This window comes from Dermacentor albipictus, chromosome 8 (genome assembly GCF_038994185.2).
Source record: "Dermacentor albipictus isolate Rhodes 1998 colony chromosome 8, USDA_Dalb.pri_finalv2, whole genome shotgun sequence".
Classification (NCBI taxonomy): Eukaryota; Metazoa; Arthropoda; class Arachnida; order Ixodida; family Ixodidae; genus Dermacentor; species Dermacentor albipictus.
This window is the reverse complement of record NC_091828.1, coordinates 103,309,536-103,333,197: the sequence shown is the minus strand read 5'-3', so window position 1 is coordinate 103,333,197 and position 23,662 is coordinate 103,309,536. Positions and strand designations below refer to the sequence as shown.

The 23,662-nt window shown below is 46.8% G+C and overlaps 1 protein-coding gene across 6 annotated transcripts in view; it reads left to right on the top strand.

The window, feature by feature from the left end:
* The window catches only part of LOC139048920 (myocardin-related transcription factor A-like), a 263,394-nt gene that overhangs the window by 220,895 nt on the left and 18,837 nt on the right, over positions 1–23,662 (top strand). For 4 of the 6 annotated variants that reach the window (XM_070523883.1, XM_070523879.1, XM_070523884.1 and 1 more), the window contains 8 exons: positions 2,031–2,276; positions 4,927–4,992; positions 7,136–7,191; positions 7,310–7,385; positions 8,447–8,608; positions 13,473–13,620; positions 14,304–14,496; positions 16,741–16,965. In XM_070523883.1, coding sequence (XP_070379984.1) covers positions 2,141–2,276; positions 4,927–4,992; positions 7,136–7,191; positions 7,310–7,385; positions 8,447–8,608; positions 13,473–13,620; positions 14,304–14,496; positions 16,741–16,965 — 1,062 coding nt within the window. In that variant the 5' untranslated portion in view covers positions 2,031–2,140. Of the gene's footprint in view, positions 1–441; positions 561–775; positions 864–2,030; positions 2,277–4,926; positions 4,993–7,135; positions 7,192–7,309; positions 7,386–8,446; positions 8,609–13,472; positions 13,621–14,303; positions 14,497–16,740; positions 16,966–23,662 lie in introns of those variants that run through there. The other 2 variants (XM_070523880.1, XM_070523881.1) reach the window with 2 other exon arrangements.

Below are 23,662 nucleotides of genomic sequence, written 5' to 3'. Positions count from 1 at the left end.
GTTTGCGCGACGTCGGAGCGCCTTCCTGTGGATTGCGTTGCTCGCAGGAGCTGACCACGCTGCCAGCCGGCGAGATCTTTGTGCTCTTTTCAAAGAGTTTTCGAGAAACTCTTCGCTGACGCTTCCATTTCCGACAGACTGCAGCGTGTTCTAGGAGTAGCTGTGGGTAGACATGTGAGCGAAGATGTGTACGAACTTGCACAGTGTGCCTTGACCCCATGTCGCAGCACTCTTGCCCCTCAACATCAGTGCCAAGTTAAATTCTGTCATGCCTGGCCTCTGCCATTGCTTCCTTTCACGTGATACGACTGATTTCATTTCCTTGTTTTCTGCCGCTTCTCTCATCGCGATGCCTCCGCTGTTGCCTCAAGGCAAGTGTTTTTGTTATATAGGAACTGAGACCAGTGGCAGGAGGTGGTGGGGGGGGGAAGGCGGTTAGAGATGTGCCAAATTAAATTTGAGGCATCCAGAAGACGCGACCCTGAATGGCGCCTCAGCCGCAAAAGAAGGGATGCTCAGAGAGACAGAGACCTCGCCGATGGCAGCTGCCACTTCCTTGGGTGCGTGCCGAATCTTGGCGTCTTGCTTCTTGTCCCTGGGAGGCTTTGATTGTCCCGACACTTCCTGATATTTTTTTTATCTTTTGTTGCCCGTCTTGTGGAGGGCACGTAGTCTTGCACCCGCAATGCTGCGTACAGGGAAGCAATGGACGGGGAGCACGGTGTATTTTTAGACTGGTGTGGAGGCTTGATTTTGAACCTGACTAACTTGGCAGGACCCGGAGGTTCCGACATATCGGAAGGTCCACGCTGTCGTTCACTCGGGGCAGGAAGTAAACCTGTCTGTTATTGCCTTGGTCCTGGGTGAGTCACTACAGCTACTCCATTGTGTCATAGATAGCATGCATTCGGTTAGGAGAACAGAGCGGGTCTTTACATAGTGATCTGATGGAGCGCGGTAAAGCATTCGCCAGTTGGCCAACCTCGGAACTTGTGCCAACACATTCTCGCAATGTTCACGAAAGGCTCGGGGCTGTACTTGTGAATTTTCTGCATGTTGTTAGCTGTAACCTTTACTGCCAGCTATACTTCTGCCGCATTTTCTGTATCCTAACTTTCTCGGAGCACATTTGTGCATTCTCAGCACCGTGTTAGCTCTAACCTTTACTGCTGGCTATATTTTTGCCACCTTGTCTGCATCACGACTTCCTGCAAAGAAGACGTAAAGCTTTTCAGACCGTTATGAGTGGTTACCAGCAGCTTTTGCTATGGCTTTTACAGTCGATAACACTAGTCTCCTTATGAGACTAGTGTTATGAGACAGCAGAGGTGCAGATGTGAGACGTGGACTGAACACTTGAACTTGTGGGATTATCTGTTTCATGCTTGCAAGATGAACACAGGCAAAAATTTTTTATAGAGCAGGCAGTACTCCTTACATTACTGGCCGTATTGTCTTGCTAGGATTATTGGAATGACACCTGACATGGTGGCCCATTGGCTTCGGCATTCTGCTGCTGAGCTTGATGCCGCCTGTTTGATTCCTGGCTGCGAAGGCCAGATTACAAATGGTGGTGAAATGAATGAACGGCCATATTCTTATATTTAGTCAAACGTTAAAGAGCCCCAGGCGGTCTCACTGAATCTGGATTTCCCCTGCTGCGGCGTGCCTTACAACTGGGTTGTGGCTTTAGCACATAAAGAACCCAGAACTTAGTTTAATGATTCTGAATCAAAGGCACTTCCAATATTTCTGACTCCTCCCTCGCAAGAACTTGCCAGGCTTTGTGGACTATTGTTTCGTTCGAGGCCACATTGCTGTATCTTGTGCTATGTGTGGGGCCTTTTCTTTTTACTTTTTTTCTTTGACGTTGCTTTACTTTAGTCTTTGAAGCCTGTCATCTTGTTTTTCCTTTCCATCTCTGGGTAGCAGTTACCAGCCTGCTTCTGCCCTTCTGTTTCTCTCTGTCTATTGCGTATGTATGTGTTGAATAACAATAGTAATGCCCCCTCTTCTGTGTGCTCATACAGGTGCAGGGGACAGTCGGCCCGTGTACTGGGGCATCCAGCTGGACCAGGACCTTCTGGAGACTATAGTGGCCATCTACCCGGAGTGGTTCAGGGACTACAACCTCGGCATCATGGCCGAGCAACAGCAGCAGCAGTCTCCCGCGGGCTCCTCATCCTCGGGCGGCGCCGGTGACGGGGGCGCCCCGTCGCCCCCCGCCCGCGTGGACGAGGCCTCTCTGCAGCAGGCCATGGACCGGAACAAGGAGTGTAAGTGGCACCCCTGTTTTTGCCTTCTGCACCTTGACGGCATTTCTCGCGCATGCATGACATGCAAGTTAGTCGTGGAGAAGTACTAGTTGCTGTTCCCAGATGTCGAGCTGGCTCTCCTATATTATTGTGCTGTTAAGCCCCTGTAGGTGGGACTTCGAGCAGAGATGGGGAAACTAAGAGTGGGCATCCCGAATTATAGGTAGAAATATGGTTAGTAAGAGGATCGCAAAATGCTTATAACTTCCATGCAGCCGTAGTGGGTTACCTGACACCTAGGTACCCCATTATGACTGGCTTGATGGATGGCCGGAGGTCATGCGTATCCCCTGTGAATCTCGATATAGCAGGTGCCAGTTAAAGTCTCTGGATGCACTACTCTTGCTCAGTAACATCTCAGCAGTCTCTTTTTTTTTTTTTTCACATGCTCGGGATCTCAAACCAGTTATAGTGGTGCAGACACTTCCTTGTTAAGGCTGCATTCCCACGAATTCTGTTTTTGTCAGTGGTAGTGGCAGGCACAGTGAAGGGAAAGTTTCAAAGGACGTGCAAATGCAATGTACATTGCAAGAGAAACAAGATTTTAAATAACCTATTTTCGGAAAAGCTTTCTTTGCACTGCCATGACCATTCCCATTAGAATGACAGGAAGGGACAGTCGGTCGAAATTCTTCACGATCCACAGTACTTGTGACAAGGGCAGAAGACGGGGACCCCGGGACACATGATTCTTCGCTTTCTGTCCTTGCCAGAAGTAACACTGCTCACAGGGCAACGACTACGCTGTTCTTGGGGATGTTCCATACAAAACGACGACACACATGTAGACCGACCCGCACAAATTGTGTGTGTCAGGGTCATTTTTGTGTAAATCTGTGTCACCGCTTTCGCGCCTATTAGCTAAACATGCAATATCCAGCATGCCCAAATTTCCATCCTAGAGTGAAAGAAAGACCAAGCTGTCCATATCACATCATTCTCACAGAGCCATAATAATCTTGAAAGTGATGCTAGACTATTAGGTATAGCAACATGGCCACTCTCACTTGGAGGGGAGGCTTTGGAAGCTATAAATCAGACTTTTAAAGTGAAAGAAGGCTGCCAATGTCACTCTGCAGTTCCTGCAACAGCTCACCTCGGTGCTACGGATTTTGACAGTGTTTGCCTGAGTCTAGGTAATTATTTACCTATAAAGAAGTACTACTTCGCATTCTCGAGGAAGTATTGACGTAACCTTGAAAGCCTTGGCAGCTTTTCTCGCACCCCGGGTGGTGTAAATATGAGAAAAATGCATAGAAATTTGTGGTTAACAGTATTAACAAAAGAAAGAAAAAAGGCAGGAAGGGAATAGAAGCTGTCTTCGTTTTTAATAAGGGACCATTCTATGATGAATGGACACGAAAATGCGGTTTTGAAAAAATACCCTTCGGGTAGTTTGAGCTGATGTTGTGTTGGTGCGGTGTAGTGGTGCTGCATTAAGAAACTTGGGCCCTTTACGTGGCTAAACCCTGGAAGCTTTGACGTTTAGTGTCACTTTAAACAATGGTTACACCGTGATTGCCTTGTGCTTTACATAGGTACCTTGCCACAGGTTGTAAATTGGCGTGCAAGTCACTGTTGCACCCGCCAGTATGCCACTGGGGACGCAGAACTCTTAAAGCCATTTAGAAAAATTACCTTTTTGCCTGGGCTGCTGACATCACGTAGTGATGTTCAATTAACTGAATTGAATTGAAGGCCAACTGCAGCGTAACTTTGGACTGAGTAAAGAATCTAGTAAAGACACGGAGCAGCTGAGTAAAGAATCTTGCAAAGGATCTAGTGAAGACACGGGGCAACTGAGTAAAGGATCTCGTGAAGAATCTAGTAAAGACAAGGGGCAGCTCCTTCGTGGAATTTCACGTCAGAAGTATGAGTGGATGCACTGCGGAAAGTTAGCAGAAATAGAATTTTTTGATGCCATAACTGGAAAGAAAAACAGATAAAGAGAGAGAAAAGAAATGCAGCCATTGCCCTTTGTCGAAATGGACGCATGACCAAGAACGGGCGGTTTCTCAGATTGACCTCGGATGATTAGGCTGCGTGTGACGCACCGAAAATTTTCAGAGGTGACGTCACGGGCTGGGACTTGCGTCGTATCTTCTAACCATCAGGTGCGTGTGTCGTCTGCTTAAGTGCGGTTTACAGGCTGCTAGTAAGAAATCTATACTACTACCAGCCCTGCAGCTTTGCAAAGATTGCATCAGTAGTATAAACGACTCATCTATGGCCAATTTAGCCCAAGATGAAATCTCATAGCAGTCTGCCTTTAACGCTTTGACCACCACTCCCGAGTAGACTGGTTTTGTGTTTTCAACGCATTCCCGCCTGCCTCTCAAGAAGCAACTCATGCAAGAAGGAACATTGCGTACCAGTTTTACTAGCTGTGGAGAGGTCATCTAAACATGAAAATGTCAGTTCAATTCCTGTTGCTCTGTATCGCACAGACAGCGGTGCCCACTGCGCAGCTTTCTGGAAAAATATGCATGAAACAGAAGTACTTCTGCCAGACTTTTGCCCCAGCACACTTGACCAACTGTGCTGGGAATCAATTCGCACTTCTCTCTCTCTCCCCCTCCCAACTTCTGTCCTCCTCTCCCAACGACTGCAGCGCTGAAAGTGAAGCTCATGCTTCGGCGACCCATTACTCAACTGGTGGAACAAGGCATCATGCCATGTGAGTGTTAGCTCTCCTTTCGTCACCGTCCTCGTTGCCAGCCTAGCCACGCTGCCGCTCGAGCAGACGACGGGCAGTGGCGGCTTGGCAGAGATTAACGCCACGCTGCCTCCGTCGTCTGCTTGTGGCCAGCCAACTTTGTGCCAGTAGCAACTGCGGCGGCGGCGACGGCTGGTGCCACCTTTTCTGCGGTGATTTTTTGCGTAACATCTCGTGACTTGTGTTTTTCTTTCTTTTTTTTTTGCTGGCTCTCATTTGCAGTGTCATTTTTTTAAGGGGGGGGGGGGTCTTCCTCCCTCATTTGCATGGCAACACAGTCAAGTGCTCGGTAAATTAGCAGCGACAATGGCTTTGGGAAGCTCGTGCAGGCTGGCTGCTCTTTAAGTCTGGGGTGTCAGTCGTAGATTTTGCAGCTGCCAGCGACCGCATCAACTTGACTGGGCGCCAGCGCAGTTTCTGGCGTGACTCAACCTCCTAGCGAGACATTTTGCATGCACAATTAGGGCCCCTTTTATGTGTTTGTCTTATTTTTATGTGCCAGCAAGGCATTTTGCATGTGTAATTAGGGTTCATTTTATTTGTTCGTGTGTGTGTGTGAGGAGGGGGTGCTTTTCTTTTTGGCAGCTTTCATAGTGCAGCCGCCCTGTTGCTACGCCTGTCTTTTTGTTGGCTTAGCGTTCCTTGAGAAACTTGGGGTTTCTCATTTAGTGCGCTCATAGTCTTTTAGGATGGCTTAATTTGCATAAAGAGGATGATTTGTTTTGGAAATTCAGATGTATCACCAAACAAAATTGCCTTCACAGACAAAAGAGCAAACGTTTAGCACATGCAGTTGTTAAATTTTACCCCCAGATGTTTTCCTTTACACAGAACACTTCTTTTTTTTTTAAGAAACTGTCATAGCATGAGCACTGCTGTTTTTTCAGATCGACTACGTGTCTAGGCAGACAGTACGAGCAAGAAAAATTTCAACTAAAACTTCACTAGAAAACCAAAGCATGTTATAATTAATTGAAATACTAATCTAGTGCACACATTATAATTGCGAAATTGAAGCCGAAGAGTAGAGTGAAGATATGTCTGCGTAGCAGAAATCTCAAGACTAGGAGGTATCCGTCGCCAAAATGCATTAGAGAATGGCTCGACGATTCAGTTTAGGTTGTCTCAAACTGTTAGAGGCACGTTTCCGGGAAACATAACTGGAACGCCCACGTTTCCTTCAAATATCAAAATTATCAGTGAAGTATTTTCAGCCGCCCTGGCATCCTTCCGTTTAGGGTACATTGGTGCATAAGAAGCAGTACAAATGTCCACACTTCTCTCTGGAGCACTCATATGCTGCATTGCAGGACCAGAGTAGCAAAAGAACTGAACTCTGTGATGAAGTGACACAACATGTGATGAGGAATACAACAGACTAGTCTGGAATGAAGTATTTCTTTTTTTTTTTTTTCAATGGGAGTAATACCACATTGACCGCAATTTTCAAGGCACCGAATTGGCAAACACTTTGCGGGTTTTTTAAGTATTCACTTGGCCACCTTTGGTCTCAAGTAACACCCCTCAAACTGAGCAGAAAAAAATCTCTCTCTTCTTAGCACGGCAGCAAGGCACTCAGGTGCACTGCGCAAAAGTGCGCATACGTCAGCACGGGCGTTCTAGCCGCCAAAGGGCGCAGTGTAATGTAACGACACAACCATAAGGAAACAAAGACGGTCAGGTACATGTCCCATTTATTGCTTTGTTGTGGTGTTGTGCTACATTTATACATCCTTTAGCAAGCACCAACTGAGTCAGTAACATATCCTGCTGTTGTAGCAGCCACATTAGTGGTACTTTTGTACATCAATACAACACAGGCGTGACGAATTAGCAGATATAGCAAAGCAAATCTAAATCGTTTCATCGATACCAGAGTGTAACGAATACACATGCTTATAACAAATGTTGGCTGTAGTAAAAGTACTTTCGCGTTGAACGCGACTTTGTTCTGACGCATTCGCTTTCCCTCCGCCAGTCTCTGTGTTTATTAGATCTGCGTTACGAGCATTGCAATGTCGCCCCCTGCTATCTTTATTTCAACGGGTGCCTGACCACTGTTTCTCCGTCCTCCTCCGTTTCATTCTCCCTCAACTCTGCGCAGCTCTCAAGACCTCTCCCGCATTCCATGAACAGAGGAAGAACCTCGAAAGGGCCAAGGTCAGTGCTCAGAAAAACCCGCAGGGCCCGCCCTGCGGTTTTGGTGCAACAATGCCGTCTCACTGTGCCGCTTCCTCCCTTACTCCTCCCCGACCAAACCTTCGCCCTGTTCCTTCAGATGGGGGACTACCTCAAGAACAAAATCCAACGAAGGCCAGATCGTCAGGAACTCATACAGCAACACATTCTTGAAGGTGAGGGAATGGTGTCCCTATGCGTAAGCTCTCTCGTTTTTCCGTGTTTACACATCCTTGCCTACCCCTCCCTCCCTCTCTCACTTTCCCACTTGCCTTTCCTCCAGTTTCTGCTCTCTGACCCTTCTGTTCGTTGTCCTTTCTGTGTTTTTTTCTTCTTTGTTTCAACACAGTCTTGAAGGTGTGGGATAGACGTAGACTTCCTCCTTTTCTTTGTTTATGCACCCTCACCTTTGTCTCTCTCGCTGTCTTTTCTGTGGCTCTTTTTAGTCTGTTCTTTTCTGTGTTTGTTTCCTTTTCCTTTTTGTTCTTTCTGAGCAGCTCGAGAAAGTTGTTAGCTGGACGCTCGCCAAGTACCACCACCGTATTTCGTGGACCCTCGCCATGAACCTAACAAGAGCAGCACTTTCATTGAGAGTTAGAGGCGATTCTTGGGCTCACAACAACCTAACAAAAAATAAAGCACTGCTTATTTGTTATACTCGCATTAAATGTACTTCCGTTGACGCCCACCCCCCGTTCCCTCTTCTTGTGCCCATTCACATTTATTACAGTTTCCTACGAAGCACAGTTTTTGGCAGCCCAATAGTCACAAATGTCTTGCTTACTGTTCAAGCAAATATATCATTATTATTATTATTTTCACTCCATGAATTGTTACACGGCACAGTAAGTTTACGAAATTGTACGGGTGCATGGAGCCCCGTTTTATGCAGGTTCTGCAGCAGCGACTCATGAGATGTGTTGTCAGTGAGTCACCGCCTGTATTTGTTAGGTTGGTTTGTTCTTAACAACACTGAATGCATTTTCATAGTCTTTCGAAGACAAATTCGGCGTCACCGTTGTTATTTCTTATTAGGTTTATAGTGTGGTAATCGTGTGCCAAAAGCTTTTTTAGTAGGGCTGTCACTTCTTTTTGTTTGCCCACTCATGCTTAGCTTCTACCGTAATTGTGTTTCCCAGACGACCACATTTTCATTTCTTCTATCTACTTTCCCTTTGGCACTTCTTATTTTTCTGGCATGTAAAAAATAAACCGTGTCACTGGTGCACCATTGCAGACACCACGGTGGACCCGAGCCTTCAGGACAAGCAGCGGCAGTTGAAGAAAGCACGGCTGGCCGACGGCCTCAACGACCGCCTCTCTCACCGGCCCGGACCCCTGGAGTTGGTCAAGGGCAACATCCTTCAGACAGATGCCACATTCGCGCAGGCCATCAAGGGTGAGTTGTTGTCACATTTTTATTTTCATTGGCCATCGAAAATTACGGTTGATTCCTCATTTTTATAGGAATCGGTGGAACACGAAAGTGAAACGTGTCTCCACAGAAACGGTCCATTGCACATGCCGGAGCACTACGCAAATCCGCCGTAAACCACAGGCGTTCGTTTCAGATTACGTCAGAAGGAACAAGATATTTATATCAGCAGCGCGTCTGTGGCCCTGCACAACAATTAACATCGATTCTTCGCATGTCTGTCGAGATAAGCATTCATTTCTACAATGAAAATTGACAGCTATCTGGTTGGTTTTCGTGGTGCAAGTGTGTTTGCATGCGCTGGCACCTTCCTTAAAAATATGTGCCTGTCGTACAAGCTACTTGCAAGTGACACTATTTCCTGTTAGGTCGTTTTGTGACACATCTTCACGTTGTTTCCCACCACAAGAAGTATGAACCAACTAGCCAACCAATAGGTCAGTATAGTAATAATTTGCCAACCACTCTAGTTTCATACCTAGCTACAGCAGTACTGGGCTGGTAAGTGCGTGTTTCTATCCGGCACCACGTTCATCATTTCGCTTCTGGGAAACCTCGGGCTGACTCGCATCACATAGGCCGAGCGGTGGCTGGTGCATCCTGCTGCTTAGGGGGACGTAGTGGGTTCGATTCCCATTTCCAGTGGCCGCGTTTTGGTTGTGGAGGTATGCCGAAATGCCTATGTGCTTGACTTCAGTGCGCATAGTCGAAAATTAAACTGGAGCTCTCCACTAATATGAATTCTGTAACCCAGCTTGTTGAGCTGGAACGTTGAACCCCTTTCATTCACTCATTCCCCAACTCACTCAATCAGTCAGCCAATCAGTCAGTGAGGTAGTCAATCAGTTGATCAGTGAGTCATTCAGCCAATCAGCAAATTAATTGAGGCTTTCGATTGCTCCACAGCATTACCCAGTTCTAGTTTGCAAAGGCAATTGTGTTGCCACCATTGGGTTACAGACCTTGAGCTACCAGCATTTGCATTCTTTTAAAAATATGCAAATCAGATGGTGCCAAGAGGTGTGATTTAATGTAGACACGAAACTTTATTTTGGCAGGTTAGCATTGACTTGAGCCTGCATTTGGCATTAGGAAATGTTTCATTTTCGTATCTCTTCTGCAACTCTTGTGGGATTCGCGCCAGGACACGTGGCATTTCGAAAGTGGCACGAGCGGTGGTGTTCTTTTGGCTCACAGATGCTATGTAGCGCCTTCGCAATGGCCACTGAAAACCAGCTGCTGCTTACATATTACAGTGTGCGTGCATGTCTTTGATGAAGCACCCTGTTTGTCACCGACCTGGCTTGTTCTGAAGCAACAAAAAACAAGAGTGTGTGCAACCATAATGTTATGCAAGTATTACGCCATTACAGGCTTGAGTTTTGGCATTTACAACAAGTTACTTTGTATCATCTAAAGCAGTGTGGAAACCTCAAAAAAAGTTGAAAAAAACTTAATGTTGTCTGCGCTGCAGTAGTGACCTGCAGATTTCTGCCACTATCAGAAGTCAAACAGACAGTATAACGATGCGACCGTGAATGCTGATAGATAAATGACTTGCATAATCTTTCCTTACTTACTCAATATTCAAATTGACCGAAGTAGTGGCATTATCATTGTCGCAATCGGCCTGTAGTTTTGTTCCACTGTGTCATCTGTGTCATCGTCAGCCTACTTTTCTTTTTCTGTGGAAAGTTCAGCCTGAGAAGTAAACAAGGATGGAAAGAAGACTGAACAATATGCCGTCTCTCCATCATGGTCTATTTTTTTTTAAGTTCTCACACGAATACATACTAACTTGCCCAGTTTACCGTATAATTAGAACCTGATATATAATTGACGTATATGACGTATAATTAGGCTTAGTTCAGCGCTGTGCGTGGTGTCCTCTTTCCCATGTTCGCCTTGCTAACGGTGAGCTAACGCCATACCAGCATGGCCAGGTGTACGGTACCCTCCTGTCTTTCGTCAGCTGACCACAATCCATGCCTGCAAGTTTCCTAATCTTGTCACACCGCCTAATCTAATCCTCTGTTATCCTTATCTGCACTTCCCCTTCCTTTGGCACCCATTCTGCAACACGATTAGATGGCCAGTTATCCTCTCCATGCATCAAATGGCCTGCCCAACTGCAGTGTTCCTCCTAATCTAAACTAGAATATAGGCTGTACCAGCGTTTTTCTCCGTAATCAATGCCGCTTTCTTCCCGTCTCTTAACGTTAAGCCTGCCATTTGCCATTGTAAGCACACTTAGTTCAGTGGCTCACAGCTTGGTAGTAAAGAAAGCTCGTTCTGTCTTTTAATTCTAGTCAAGATTACGAAGACAAATTGAAGTTGGGCAGGTCATGCAGTGGAGGTTGGTAGAGTATTGGGCGGTGTCGTGAAATTGCAAAGCTTGCAAGCATAGGATGAAGTCAACTGATGCTTGACGGAGGTAATTGGAGATTACTGACAAGGTCCTTCATCCTGCACTGGGAATAAATGAATTATGCTTATAATCATTATGATGGTGAATTTTAAATGCAGAAGCATTTCGATGCTTACCCATTTAAGAAAACTGTCCGTCCCTCCGTCCGTTTGTCTGTCCCGTAAGACAACCACTTTCGAGATGGCGCCCGCAACAGCGAGCGAATTCATCTTTGTGCTGCCTCTCGCTTCAATGCCAACGAAGCGGCAAGAACACAGCGCTCACGGAGCTCTCAGCACACACCTCACTTTGCCACTTTTGCAGATCGCTTTCAAGATATGGGCCCACACATCTCTCTTCTATGCTAAGTAAGCAAAAAGAACACAGCATGCTAAGCTATCAGCAGTCAACATTCTATGTCGGCATCGCACATCGCTTTCAAGGTGCGGCCTGCGTGGCAGTGCCATACAAAGTCTCCACCTGAGTACGCTTGGTCACAGTTCATAATAGTGCGACGCACATGGATAATGTGCTAAAGAGCAATAACGACTTATAATGAACGGAACGCCATTAGCGCACCTGGTGCCGCCACCTGCAGTACTTTGCTTGCGTCATCAATGCTCCCTGCGCTGCCATCCGCACCAGTTTGTGTTGCCGCAGCGCTGTCATTTGTACTGGCCTGAGCAAGTCTGATAACATAGATAATGACACCGGGCTGCATGGAGATGAGCAAGTGGCTTGATGCTTACGGAAGCCTAGACAACTCCCAGAAGAGTTTCCCACATGCCTCTTTTTATTAAAAATAGAGGCAAGGGATTCGAGCTTAGGGTCCTTGAATTTGTGTTGTACTTAACAATCTTCGAGCTTTAGCAAAAATGCGTCGGATCAAATGTAAGCCTAGCCATACAAAATTTAAGAGAGGCACCACTTTGGTGGTGTCCCTCACCAGTGGAATCTCTTGGAAGAGCACCGAAATCCTTTAAAGGGGAGCAATGTGGAAGGAGTGTAAGCAAAACTAAGAAGCACGTTAGTGGTGGTTGGCACGGAGTTCTCAATGCCACGCTTAAAGGGGAACCGAAAAGGCCTTGCATTGGTGTCTAGGTATTCTGGGTCTTGCTTCCTCTTCGGAAGACTGACAGCTGTCATTCCCAGGGCTCTTGCCACCTCTCTTATTGCTATTGCTTCGGCGTGTGCCGTTCTAAAATTAGGTGGCCTGTGTGTGCGCGCGTGGAAGCGTCGCATCATCTGTCACCAGATGAAACGGAACTGCTACAAGGTGCTTTAGATGCGCACGGCTAGTTCCTCATCATTTGGAGTTCTTTTAACTTTGGCTCGTATAGACATGTCGGTGTGATACATTGAGTGTTTTTACTCTTTTCCGGTGTCGGGTTTAAAAAAAGCAACACGAGGCTGAGAAAATACTCTCCCAATCAGGGGTGCGATCTTGTACACGTTCCAAAATAGAACAGAGGCGGTTCGTTCTTTACGTCACGAAATAGGCGGTATGTTCCATTCCGTTCGTACAATAGCAGACGACACGGAATGATTGACAGCAGATATCACGTCACAATTGATGTCATGGCGCTTGGCATGGTTCAAATTGACGAATCATATTTGGCTCGGTGGAACGAACCGCCTCCGTTCTATTTTGGAACGCGTACAAGATCGCACCCCAGTTGTCCTTCGCGGGGATGTTTTACTTGAGAGTATTCTTGCAGTTTGTGTGGCTATTTACGCATTCGTCCATAATGCTGCAAGATACAGATAGTGCTAGTTCTCTTTAAGTTGTTTGCTGAAATGCCTTACTCGTGTCCTTAGACGTTTGTGATCTGCTTGTTTATGCTAAACTTTACGAACAGTCAGATTGGTGTAGCAGTGGAGGCTGGAATGTGGTTGGCAACTGTGGTGTGACAACTGTGGCAACCCTGGGCTCTTGCGTGATACCTCGTGCAGTCTGTGCCCAGTTCCATGCAGCAGGCTTATAATAACTAGAAATTTTTATCGGAGTCTTGAGCAATCAAGTATGCAACACCTCTCTCGGGCCACGACAGCAGTGAAGTCGCTTTCGACTTTGTGCTGTGTGATAACATTCTCGTAGGCAGACAATGCTCCAGACAGCTTGGTGTTTCAAAGCACTGCCAGCTGATTTTGTTGAAAAGAAACTCACCCTGCAGTTTGCTGCAGCTCAATATATGGAAGTACACTTATTGTCAAAAGTATGTGAGCCGCTTAACTACTTACAGCCTTAGGAGTCGTGGAGTGACGTGTGCTGGAGTGTGCATGTCATTTCTCATCGGTGCTTAGGTTATTTGTGAGCGTTTCAATTTGTCTTGCTTCATTAAGTGAGGCTTTAGTTCTGTCACGAAGCTGGGCTATTTTCAAAAATGTTTTGTCTCTCTCTCTCTCTTTGTTTGCCGACAGAGGGCCAGATTCCTTTCCGGCGGACGTGCGAAGGCGAAAGCCGAAAGCACCCGCCGCCCCCGCATTTCCTCATCGACGAGGACAGCGGCGGAAGCGACTCACTTGTGCCCTCCCCCGGCCAGGACTCCAATGACCAGTCGCAAAGCAGGTGAGCCTTGCTTCATCAATTGTTTCAAGTGCAGTCACACTTCACTTGGATGAAATTTAATTGTTCAAAGATTTTGGCTGAAAGTGTGTAGCTCTTAACCTCGCTCTTATGGAAAAAAAAGGAAACCTCACATTCGAGGGTGCAAACGTACAAAGAAGTATTTATTGGACCTCGTGCATAATGACGCCTGCAGGCTGACAGGCAAGGATTAGTGCGTCTAATGTGGGGTTTTGGTGTTGCGTAAGTAGAATGATCGAATGAGATGTGCCAAACACGAAAGTACTGGCTGCTCCGTACCACATAGAAGCATTTGTGCTTTAGTGAATTGGCACTACTCATGACCATTATGTGCCGAATAAAAATAAGATCCCCAGTGCAACTCTGTTAAGGAGTCCAAACTAGTTTGACTTATTACGCAGCAATACCGAGCAAACGTGCGCTAATGTCAACCACTGAGGAAGAAGTCATTTACAGGCACAATCCCACTAGCAGAGACACATAAGAGTGACATTCGCTCATGCCGGTGCCACGTTTCAAAGCTCAGTTATACACATCTCACGGAACAATGCCGCACAGGGCATCAATGAGCACATGGTCAGCTGCCATTGGTTGTTGCAACTGCGTAGCTACGAGTGCTGTTGCAAAGCTGACCACAGAACGCTATCGATGGCTTTGTCATGCAGTTTGCCATCCATAGACTTGTCGGAGTCATCGTCGTCGTCCGGGACGTTGCACGAGGGTTCGCCAAGCTCGCTTTCCGCGGGCAGTCCGCGCGCTTCACCCCCGGTGGCGCTGACCACGGCGCTGCCGGCACCCATGGTCCAGGTGGCAACTGTCGCGCCAGCAACGACGTCCTCGCTCTGCGCTTCGCATCAGGTGAGACTCGAGCACAAGAGGCAACCTCTCTTGAGATTTTTTTAAATCCATCGTCACCCATAACGAGCCAAAAAAAAGAACCATCACGGGCGAGTGAGCGATTTGAGCGAATTGGTCATTTTTCACGACGTAAATTCAGCGCAAGGCATCGTAGTACAGGGAGAAAGTAGATGTGTGGTTAAAGAAAACAAGTACAAGCACAGTCGCTGTTGGTCAAATGTTGACGCTGTTTTCTTGAACTTACTGACATTGCCATGTGTTTGTATTGTCATGTTCAGTAACCCTGTCACCTTTTATGTTCCTGCATATGCGTTCTTTGAACAACGAAATTCATTTAGTAGTCAGCGCCTCTGTTTGTACTTCTTTCCTTTAACTGCACACCTGTTTTCTGCCAGCACTTTGGTGATTTATGCTGCATTTATATCGTGAGCAACATTTACGCCGTGTAGGAGCTAATAATTTAAGCGACTATGTAGGCCTTTCTTCTGAGGTCACAAGGGGGCCGTCTCGCATTGCACTTTGTCATTTTGTCTAGAGGCCATTACACGCCTTTGTTGGGCATTGGTTTTCCTCATTTGTAGGTTGCCGAAGAGAATAAAAGCAGGACGCTTTCTCCCTCCCTTAAATGCGGCGCATGAAATTGGGGATTGTATCATTGCCTGTTATTCTTTGCGTGCCAGTGAACGTACAGCATTGTACGGTACGGTCCGCTCTCGACACGGATTCACTCGACAGGATGGATGGCCAGTCCACGGGCGAGCACGACGTGGTTCTGCGTGTCGTCAAATCAAGTCGCACAAAAGGAAGTCCCTCATAAGCTCGCTGCTTCCGGCACAACTTATTCATATGCAGTTCCTTCCGGGTGCAAATACGTTGCGGTGGGGAAGGGCATACATAGCAAAAGAGAGTGGGAAGAGAAATAACAAACAAAATAAAAAGCAGAATAGGTTACACATTTCAAGTGTTGCAGCTCTACCAGGCCTCACACCTCTGTGGACTGATTAGGTGATCCGTCTCGCCGTGTGAATCCACACAATCCAGCTTTAATAGGAACGCCTTACTAGAACTTTGGTGCTAAGTACTAGAGATTGCGTTTTGCACGAACGCCCACAAAATAGTCTCTTAGCTGTGGATGCGTGTCTAATGCTATGCATCAGTGATATCTTTTTCGTTGGAAACATTGAAATGTATGAGCTATATTTTGTTGACTTCTCATTGGCTGTTCCAGTTTGTACCATGCATAGTTGCATGATGTTGTGTGTACAACTGAACCTCATTATAATGAAGTCACATAGGACATCAACATATCTTCGTTACTATAAGCACACAGTTAATTTTTATCGTTAACATAATTTTTTTAAATCACCAGTAGCATGTGGCACAATTCCACTTTCTAAGCGAGATTGCCCTTAGAGGTGGACAATATTTGCATGAGAAATGAAAACGGATGTTTGGTTAAATGATGAAGTATCACTCATTAAATTTAGACTAAATACTACACCTGCATTAATGAATTGTAGCTGGTGACTCCGAAAGTCATGTCCACTTGGAAATAAGTTTAAGGATGACACCAGTTTCGAGATATGCATTCCCAAAGTTGGCGATCAAACGCATTGGTGTTCCAGGAATCTTTTAGCTTCAATGCGTAAAAAGGCGTTTTGTTGAAAAATGGAAGTGGAACAACAACGCCTTTTTACCACAGGTATTATGGCACTTATCTCAAAACTGGTGCTAGTTTCAAACTTCGTTCCATGTGGATGAGCCTAGTGAAATCACAGGCTTCAGTTCGAATATCACAGTAACCGTGCTGAAGGAATGAATTAAAATGGGTATCAGCGTGATTTTGTTGAGTTATTCAATTAAGTATCTTGATTACCATTGTAAGTAATGTCCACCTTCTTGAGTAATCCAGCTCAATGAGTAATTTGTGTTATATACTCCAGGTGATTTTTAAGAATTTATTTTAACTTAAAAAAAAGCACTCCTGGCATATCTTTTACATGATATCAGTAAGGAAAATCTTATCGATTTACTTTATTACATCTGATATCTTGTTATATCTGCATTCATTATATATTGAGGTTCAGCTGCAGATGCAAAAGTCATTCAGGACTTGTATCCATAGGGTACAAGTGCTGAACTACTGTATATGCAGATAAAAGGACTACAGAGGCAAGTCATTTGGGAGTCGCATGACAACAGACTTGTGTTTCTTTATTTATTTTTTTCATTTTCCCTTTTCAGCTTCAGCAGCAAGCTGTAGCTCCCTTAACGCCTCAACCATCGCCGCTGCAGTCATTTCTGAGCTCGGGCGCCACAGTGGTGACACCGTCGACGACGGTGTTTCTCACGGGCACAGCGGTCGCTCCAGCACAACCGCAGCAGGCAGGTGGCGGCAAAGCGGCTCGCAAGAAGTCAAAGTCAAAGGCGCAGCCGAAGGCACGCACCATCAAATTCCACGAGTACAAGGTGAGGCGAACTGCACCCCGTCCATTTGTCTCGCGTTTGTTGGATTCTGTTTACCGTATTTGCCCGATCCTAGCCCATCTTACTCCAATTTCATGCACGCCCAGTCTTTTCATGTGTTGGGGATACGGAGGCAGTTTGCACCCAAATCTAACCTGCGCCAAATTTTTGAAAAAAGAAAGCAGCATGCCTCGGGTTTTTGCAATCGGGACAAGTTAGATGCTGCAGAATGTAAATTGAGTTACACTTGCTAATATGCATCATTATCACTGTCGGACAGCTTCCTGTCGCTGCCCATGGATCACAACAAATCATCCTCCAAGTGGTTCGTGGCATTTCGACGTTTCTGGCATTTCTACGTTTCTTGAAGAACCTTGCAGCGACCACGAGCAGGGTAGCAGCCCACACCTAGAATAACACTTTGCAAGTTTGTCCTGCGATGCCTGCAACTCCAGTTGTAAAGTGCAGGAAGTTTTTGGACTAATTTTCTTCGGAAAGAAAGGTGCGCAAGTTAGAAACGGGTAGATGCTCCACTTTGCTAAAAAATAATAATTAAAGAAAGGCCTGTCAGTTGAAGCCTGTACAGTATGCCAGAATGTGCACTTAGTGGCACGTCATAGTGCATGGTACTTCGTGTTATTATTAGTAATAACAAACCGCAATAATAATGCCACATTGACTGTGGTGCTACGGAATGCCGGTCTCCTTTAGAGTCATTTGTGTTCGTCTTCATCAAAGCAAAGTGGCGCTTATCTGACCGCAATAACAGCAAACACGGATGACGATCGTTCAATTGAATCGCTGTGCTCTAGTTCGGCTAAATATGCCTGCGTCATCATATATTCCAGGGCAGTCATGTTCTCATTGATTCTAGAATGTGCTACTGTGTACACAAGACACTTAATATTATTATTATTTAGGAATACTCTAGCCCTCACTTGAGGGCCGTTACAGGAGAGAAAACAAATAAAAATATAAATTATAATTGGATTATGATGCACACATCTCGCTACCAAAGTGACAGCAGCATTTGCAAGCATTCAAATACAGGAAGCGCATTTTCTGCAAGAGGCATAACACGATAACATCGACACTTTCATGAAAAGCCATCACCAGCCGAAAATAAGAGTGCATGCATGGCGATGTACGGTAAAATCTCAATAATTCGACTCTCCTTCATTTGGAAATTTCGACAATCCGGAATCACCCTCTGGTACCAGGAAGCATACGCATTATTTACAGGCATCAAGCTCTAATTTAATTTGGGTCTGCTTGGCCACGCGCCAGTTAATTCGAGGCCCTCACTGATGCTAGTGCTTATCAGTCATGAAACAATAATTGCAGCTTCCACGCTGGTTTTGTGCAATGAAGAAACTGGTTGCAGATTTCTTCAATAAAGGCATGTTGATGTAGCAAGCACTTGTTTATTGCTTTCTTGATGCATTTTTTAATTTGACATTCGGTTAATTTGAGCGTCTCCTTTTTTGGTCCCATGAAATTCTAACGAGGTTTTACTGTATAGACAGTACAGTCAAGGTGTGGTGATGATGACGATCACTAATGACATCCTCTTTAAATTGTGGTGGTGACAAATAGTCACCTAGCCTGTGGGAGCTGATTACCTGTTTGGTATCGTAATGTAGCACTCTGTCTGTCGCTGCCTTACCTTGGTAGTAAAGTTCTGTATGCCCATGACAACCCGTCTGCATATTTTTCCTGCTTTTTTCCCCCAATACTCTAATTGTCTTTTAGCTATCTCTTACCGCTGACCAGTTAACAATCCCATCAGCTTTTACGGTAGGCCTGTGGCACTATCTCTTCAACAAAATATTACTTCCATACAACAAGCACCAAGTGGACTGAGTTATTCCGGAGCTACAGCACCCTCGTAGTCCACAAAGGCATACTTGGTGGGCTAAAAAAAGGCAGGCCAGTTTTCAATCCAAAACCAAATCGTAATCCTTCAAAGGGCATTCATTTGACTGACCTCCAGAGCTGCAGGTGTCACTTAATTCTACATTACGTTTATCTGTGTTGATATGTATTTACCTTTGTTTATCAAAGCTTTAAGGAAATGTTAACGCTTGTAGGTGGTAAAGAAGGGTAGGGTTTCTAAGCCACACTTGTTAGCAGACGTACTACTTGACTTCTTAGGCACCTGCGCGAAGAACGGGGCAACAACTAGACAAGCATGAGCATAGATGGTGCCAGCTTTTCCTGTGATTCATCTGACAGTGGGAAAACATGCGACAACAATGGGAAAATGTTGGAGGCAAAGCAAGAAAAAAAACAAAAGACACAGTGATGTCGACAACCCATGCTCCCAAACACACATGAGGAAAAAACAAACATTTCGGGGCAGTTTGTAAAACACAAATGTTTCTGGCGAGGCACAAATGAGTCTTCCCTCGTGGGTTTCCTCACTGCAGTCGCAACACTCGCAAATGCTTGATTCAGTCAGGGGCTTAAACTTCCTAGAGATTCAGCAGCTATGACTGCGGCCGTAGTGGCGTGGCGTCCTGCAGCTGACCACGTGACAGTAGGTTCGACTCTCGCCTGCAATGGTCGCATTTAGCCGACGAGGATGGGAGACAAAGACGCCCGAGTGCCACACTTTAGATGCCCGTTAAAGAACCCCCAGCCGGTCAAAACCAATCTGGACCCTCTTCGCTATGGTGCCTCTCATGACCCGCTGTGCAGCATCAACGTGTTAAAATCCTGTGACGTGATTTAATTTTCAAATTCTCGAAGGTAGGCTAGGGATGCTGAAGAGGCAAGACATTCACACGTCCCGAGGGAGGAGGCCACTATTGTGTCGCCGCAGCTTGAAAGCCTCCGAAGCAGCGTAGCACAAGCATGCTTTCTCGGCAGCGTGGCACAAACATGTTTCTTCTTCTTTCTCTCGCTCTTTGTTTTTTTAACGCACTTGCCAGGAAAGCGCCTTGGCAGGTGCGTGCGAGTAAACCCGCGCGCTCTCTAGGCGAAGCCGTCGAGTTCTCAAGACGACGACGGAGTCGTCGAGAGGCGTGGAGGGACTTGACGACGCATTCCGTCACACACGTGCGGACCTCACGCCTCTTCTTCCCAGGGACACACACTCGGCCCACTTTGCGGGCTGGGCCACCTCTCGCGTCGCCGTTTATTTTCGTCTTGTTTTCGCCGACTCGATGACGCCCCCCCCCCCCCCCGTTCCACATTTTGTGTCGGAGTCCAGTTTTCGAATTGCGTTTATTTCTGCTATTGCTGCCGCGCGTGCGTCCTCGCACGGCTACGATTCTCGCGCCGCGCTTGCTCCGGCGTTGTTTTGCGCGACTTGACGATGCAGTACACGTGCCTCGGTCTCCGTAACTTGCCGCCGGCAGAGGCTCCGAAAAAAACGAAACGCGAAGGGGGAGGGGCTTCTTTTGCGGAGAGAAAGGAAGGAGGCGTCGCGAAAGTTTATTTTGAGAGTCGAGCCCGCCGCTGCGACCGGCGGGCCGGACTCCTTCGTTTCCTCGCCGGCGGCCGAATCGGTTGACTCGCGCGGCGGGACCGCCGCGGTGTACGGAGTTTGAATGGAATCGAGGTGCATCACAGGAGTTGGCAGGGCGTGGCCGCAACGATGATTACTGGCCAGCCGTGCAATCTTGGGTATGCCGTCCGATTTTTCGGACCCCCTAGGGGGGCGCGAAAAAAAGGTCCGAAAAATCGGGTAGTCCGAAAAAAGATGAATGCATGCGTTTTACTGCCCCGAGAGCTCGAATCACTACGTGGGCACGTCCGAAATAGCTTTAAATGCCCGCCAGTACACCTATTAGGCGTGTCGGTGCTCGCAGTGTGACGGGAGACGGCGGGTGCACGCGTGCATAAATTAAGGAACGCACATACCGCGTCTCGTGACAATTGCCCCCTTCCCACTCACGGTATGCTTCACCGCGTAACATTTCTGTGCAGGGGCGAAACTGACTTTCGGAAACCGGCGTTATGCAACGCGTCGTGCGTTCCGAGCTTCGAAGCCATTGGCGAATATTACAAAAGCGGAGTTCGCGCCCTTGCTAACAGCGCCGAATTGTTTCAGTGGAAAACACGGCACCGAACAGCAAGAAGCTTGGTAGCGAACGTCGAAGTAGTTAGGCCTAGCGTTGCCGCGGCGGTGGCTACGGCTGCCAGTAGATCTGCGTTCGGGAACGCCTATTTGAGGCGGTGCTATAATCAACGTGGCGGCGCTGGTGGCTTCGATTAATGCTGTTTCGGACTGGCTGCAAAAAAATCCCGAAAATCGGACGCGTCAAAGGTTTTTTGCGTCGGAACTTTCAGGTGTTTCTATACATTGACTCTATGGAGTACGTGTCAGTGCTGTGAAGGCGTCCGAATTATCGGGAATGTCCGAAAAATCGGATGTGCGGAAAAGCAGTCGTTGACTGCATTTTCAGTGATGACACGGTGTAAGCAAGAACGAGAGGACTTGTAGGCACAGTACTTTAGGAGTTTTCATTCACATGATTACCCATTTCAGCTAAACAACCATGCTGGCACTGCTTGCAGAAACTAGCACCAGAATTTCTTCTAGTGTTTCTACTGTGACGATGGTGTTTGCTAGCCTACTTCCGTTTCTTCGGCCAGGCAAAAACGGGCGAGCATCAGTGCCAAGTGCATAGTGACACAAAGCTGGCCCGAGTATGCAATCTCGGTGTCAAAATTTTAGCACTAATGAGACAGAAGTAATTGCGGCATAAATTGGTCTTAATTGGCCACCCAAATGCACTCGTGATAGCACGTATATAATGGCGCTCATACTCGCATCGTCTGCCAACAGCAGCAGAAGTACTTGTCGTTTCCTTCTCCGCTCCCCGCTCACTCAAATGCGACTCCTGAACCTATGTTCCCTCCACCTCTACGTGCGATGCTCCTTGATTACACTTTGAGCGTCTGCAGCTTCAGCTGCTGTTGCTGCCTGCATTTTATGCCTTTAGCTGCTTCGAACATGCACTTTTGGTTCATTTTCGGCTGCCTACACCGACAAGGCATCTGTTCAACTGCCAAGTGGCAGGCGGCACTTGCTCAATAGCCCCCTTCTCTTCCTTCGGCTCACCATGCAATGTCTCACCAAGGCTGGTCTTGTCCCAGGTGCTGGCCTTCTGTCTTTTTGCAAACGTACCTGGAATGTTTTGATTCATTCAGGTCAAGTTTTTGCTGATTGAGATCTTGTGGGGTCACAGTCTTGCAAGGTAAAGCCTTGTGTTGTGGCTTCATGATGGTATCTCACCTGTCTGGGCACCATATCCTGAGGGCTGTGTTTGCAGACGACAATATTTACTTGTCCGCTTCCGTTTCTTTGTCTATGCGAAATGAGCAAGCACCATTGCCAAGCACATAATGACGCAAAAGCGACGCTGAAGTCTACATGCAATATTTGAGTGTTAATGAGGCAGCAGTTGCTTAGACAAAAATTATTTTCATTGGCAACCCAAATAACCACTCGCGGTGTATGTTATAATTGCCTTCGCCATCACGTCGTCTGCCAGCAGCGGCAGAAGTACATTTGCCGTCTGCTCCACCCTTCGCTGCGTCCCAGCCCCGTCCTCCCTCTATAGCTCTCTCCTTCGCTTCTTGATTACGCTTTTGGCTGTCTGCAGCTTCAGCTGCCGTCGCCGCCAGCGTTTTATTTACGCCTTTAGTTGCTTCGACCGCTGCGCACTTTTCGTTAGTTTTTCGGACGGTTGCGCCGTCGCGGCGTCTGTTCATCTGCCAAGTAGCGGGAGGCACACGCCCGCTGAACCCCTCCGTTCCCTTCTACTCGCCAGTCAGTGGCTCACTGGGGCTGGCTTTGTCTCAGGTGCTGTTGGCGGGGCCGGTCTTTTTCGCGAGTAGCGGTGAGCGCGGGCCTTCCTTGGCGCCTCGCCAGCGTCGTCTGCAATCCTCGCACTGCGTCTCGCACCAGCTCCCCCATCCCTCTCCGCGCTCACTTGCGAGCCTGTCATGTTGCGTGCCTGGGATGTTTTTTTTTTTTTCTCTCTCTGCTTTCATTTTCCTTCCTTATTCTTTCTTTTTGTGCGTTCAACCACACTACCTCTGCTTATTTTTGTTTGTTGTTTGGTGGTCTAGGGGTGGCCCTTTTTCGTGTTGGTAAAGGTTTAGCACGAAAATGACCGACGAAAGCAAGGAAACTAGGAGGGTACACCATAAGCACTAACTTGCAACTGCAACAAGCGTGCAGTTTAGTTGTACAATTCTCTCTGTTAATGAACAGAAATGCACTATCTTGCCCATGTTTTGTTTGTTGTTTGCTTATGGATGGCCCTCAGTTTGCGTGCAGTTTAGTGCTGCTCGTCTCTCTTTCTGTTCTTTTTTTGCCCACAGCCACACTACTGCATTATCTTGTCTGTCGTTTAGTTTGGCTAGGTTAGGTTTGTCTTATTTTACTGTTTGTGCCGTTTTGAGAAACCTAATGTCGTGGTCTGGTGTGGTGAACTTGAGTTCCCACTCCTCACTTTTCGTTCGGTCCTCATAATTTTGTGCTCAGCTGTGCGATAACTCCACCTGGTCCTCGTTGCAAGCTTTTCTGTTGTTGTTTGTACAGCAGCGCAAGGCAGAGGGTCATGAGGACGCAAAAACACGTCATGGGCATCAACTAACAACTTGTTAGTTGGCACATGTGATGTGTGGTCTTGCTAGTCAGTATCCATGGCATTTCTTTGTTGGTTTTTCCTAACAATCTTGT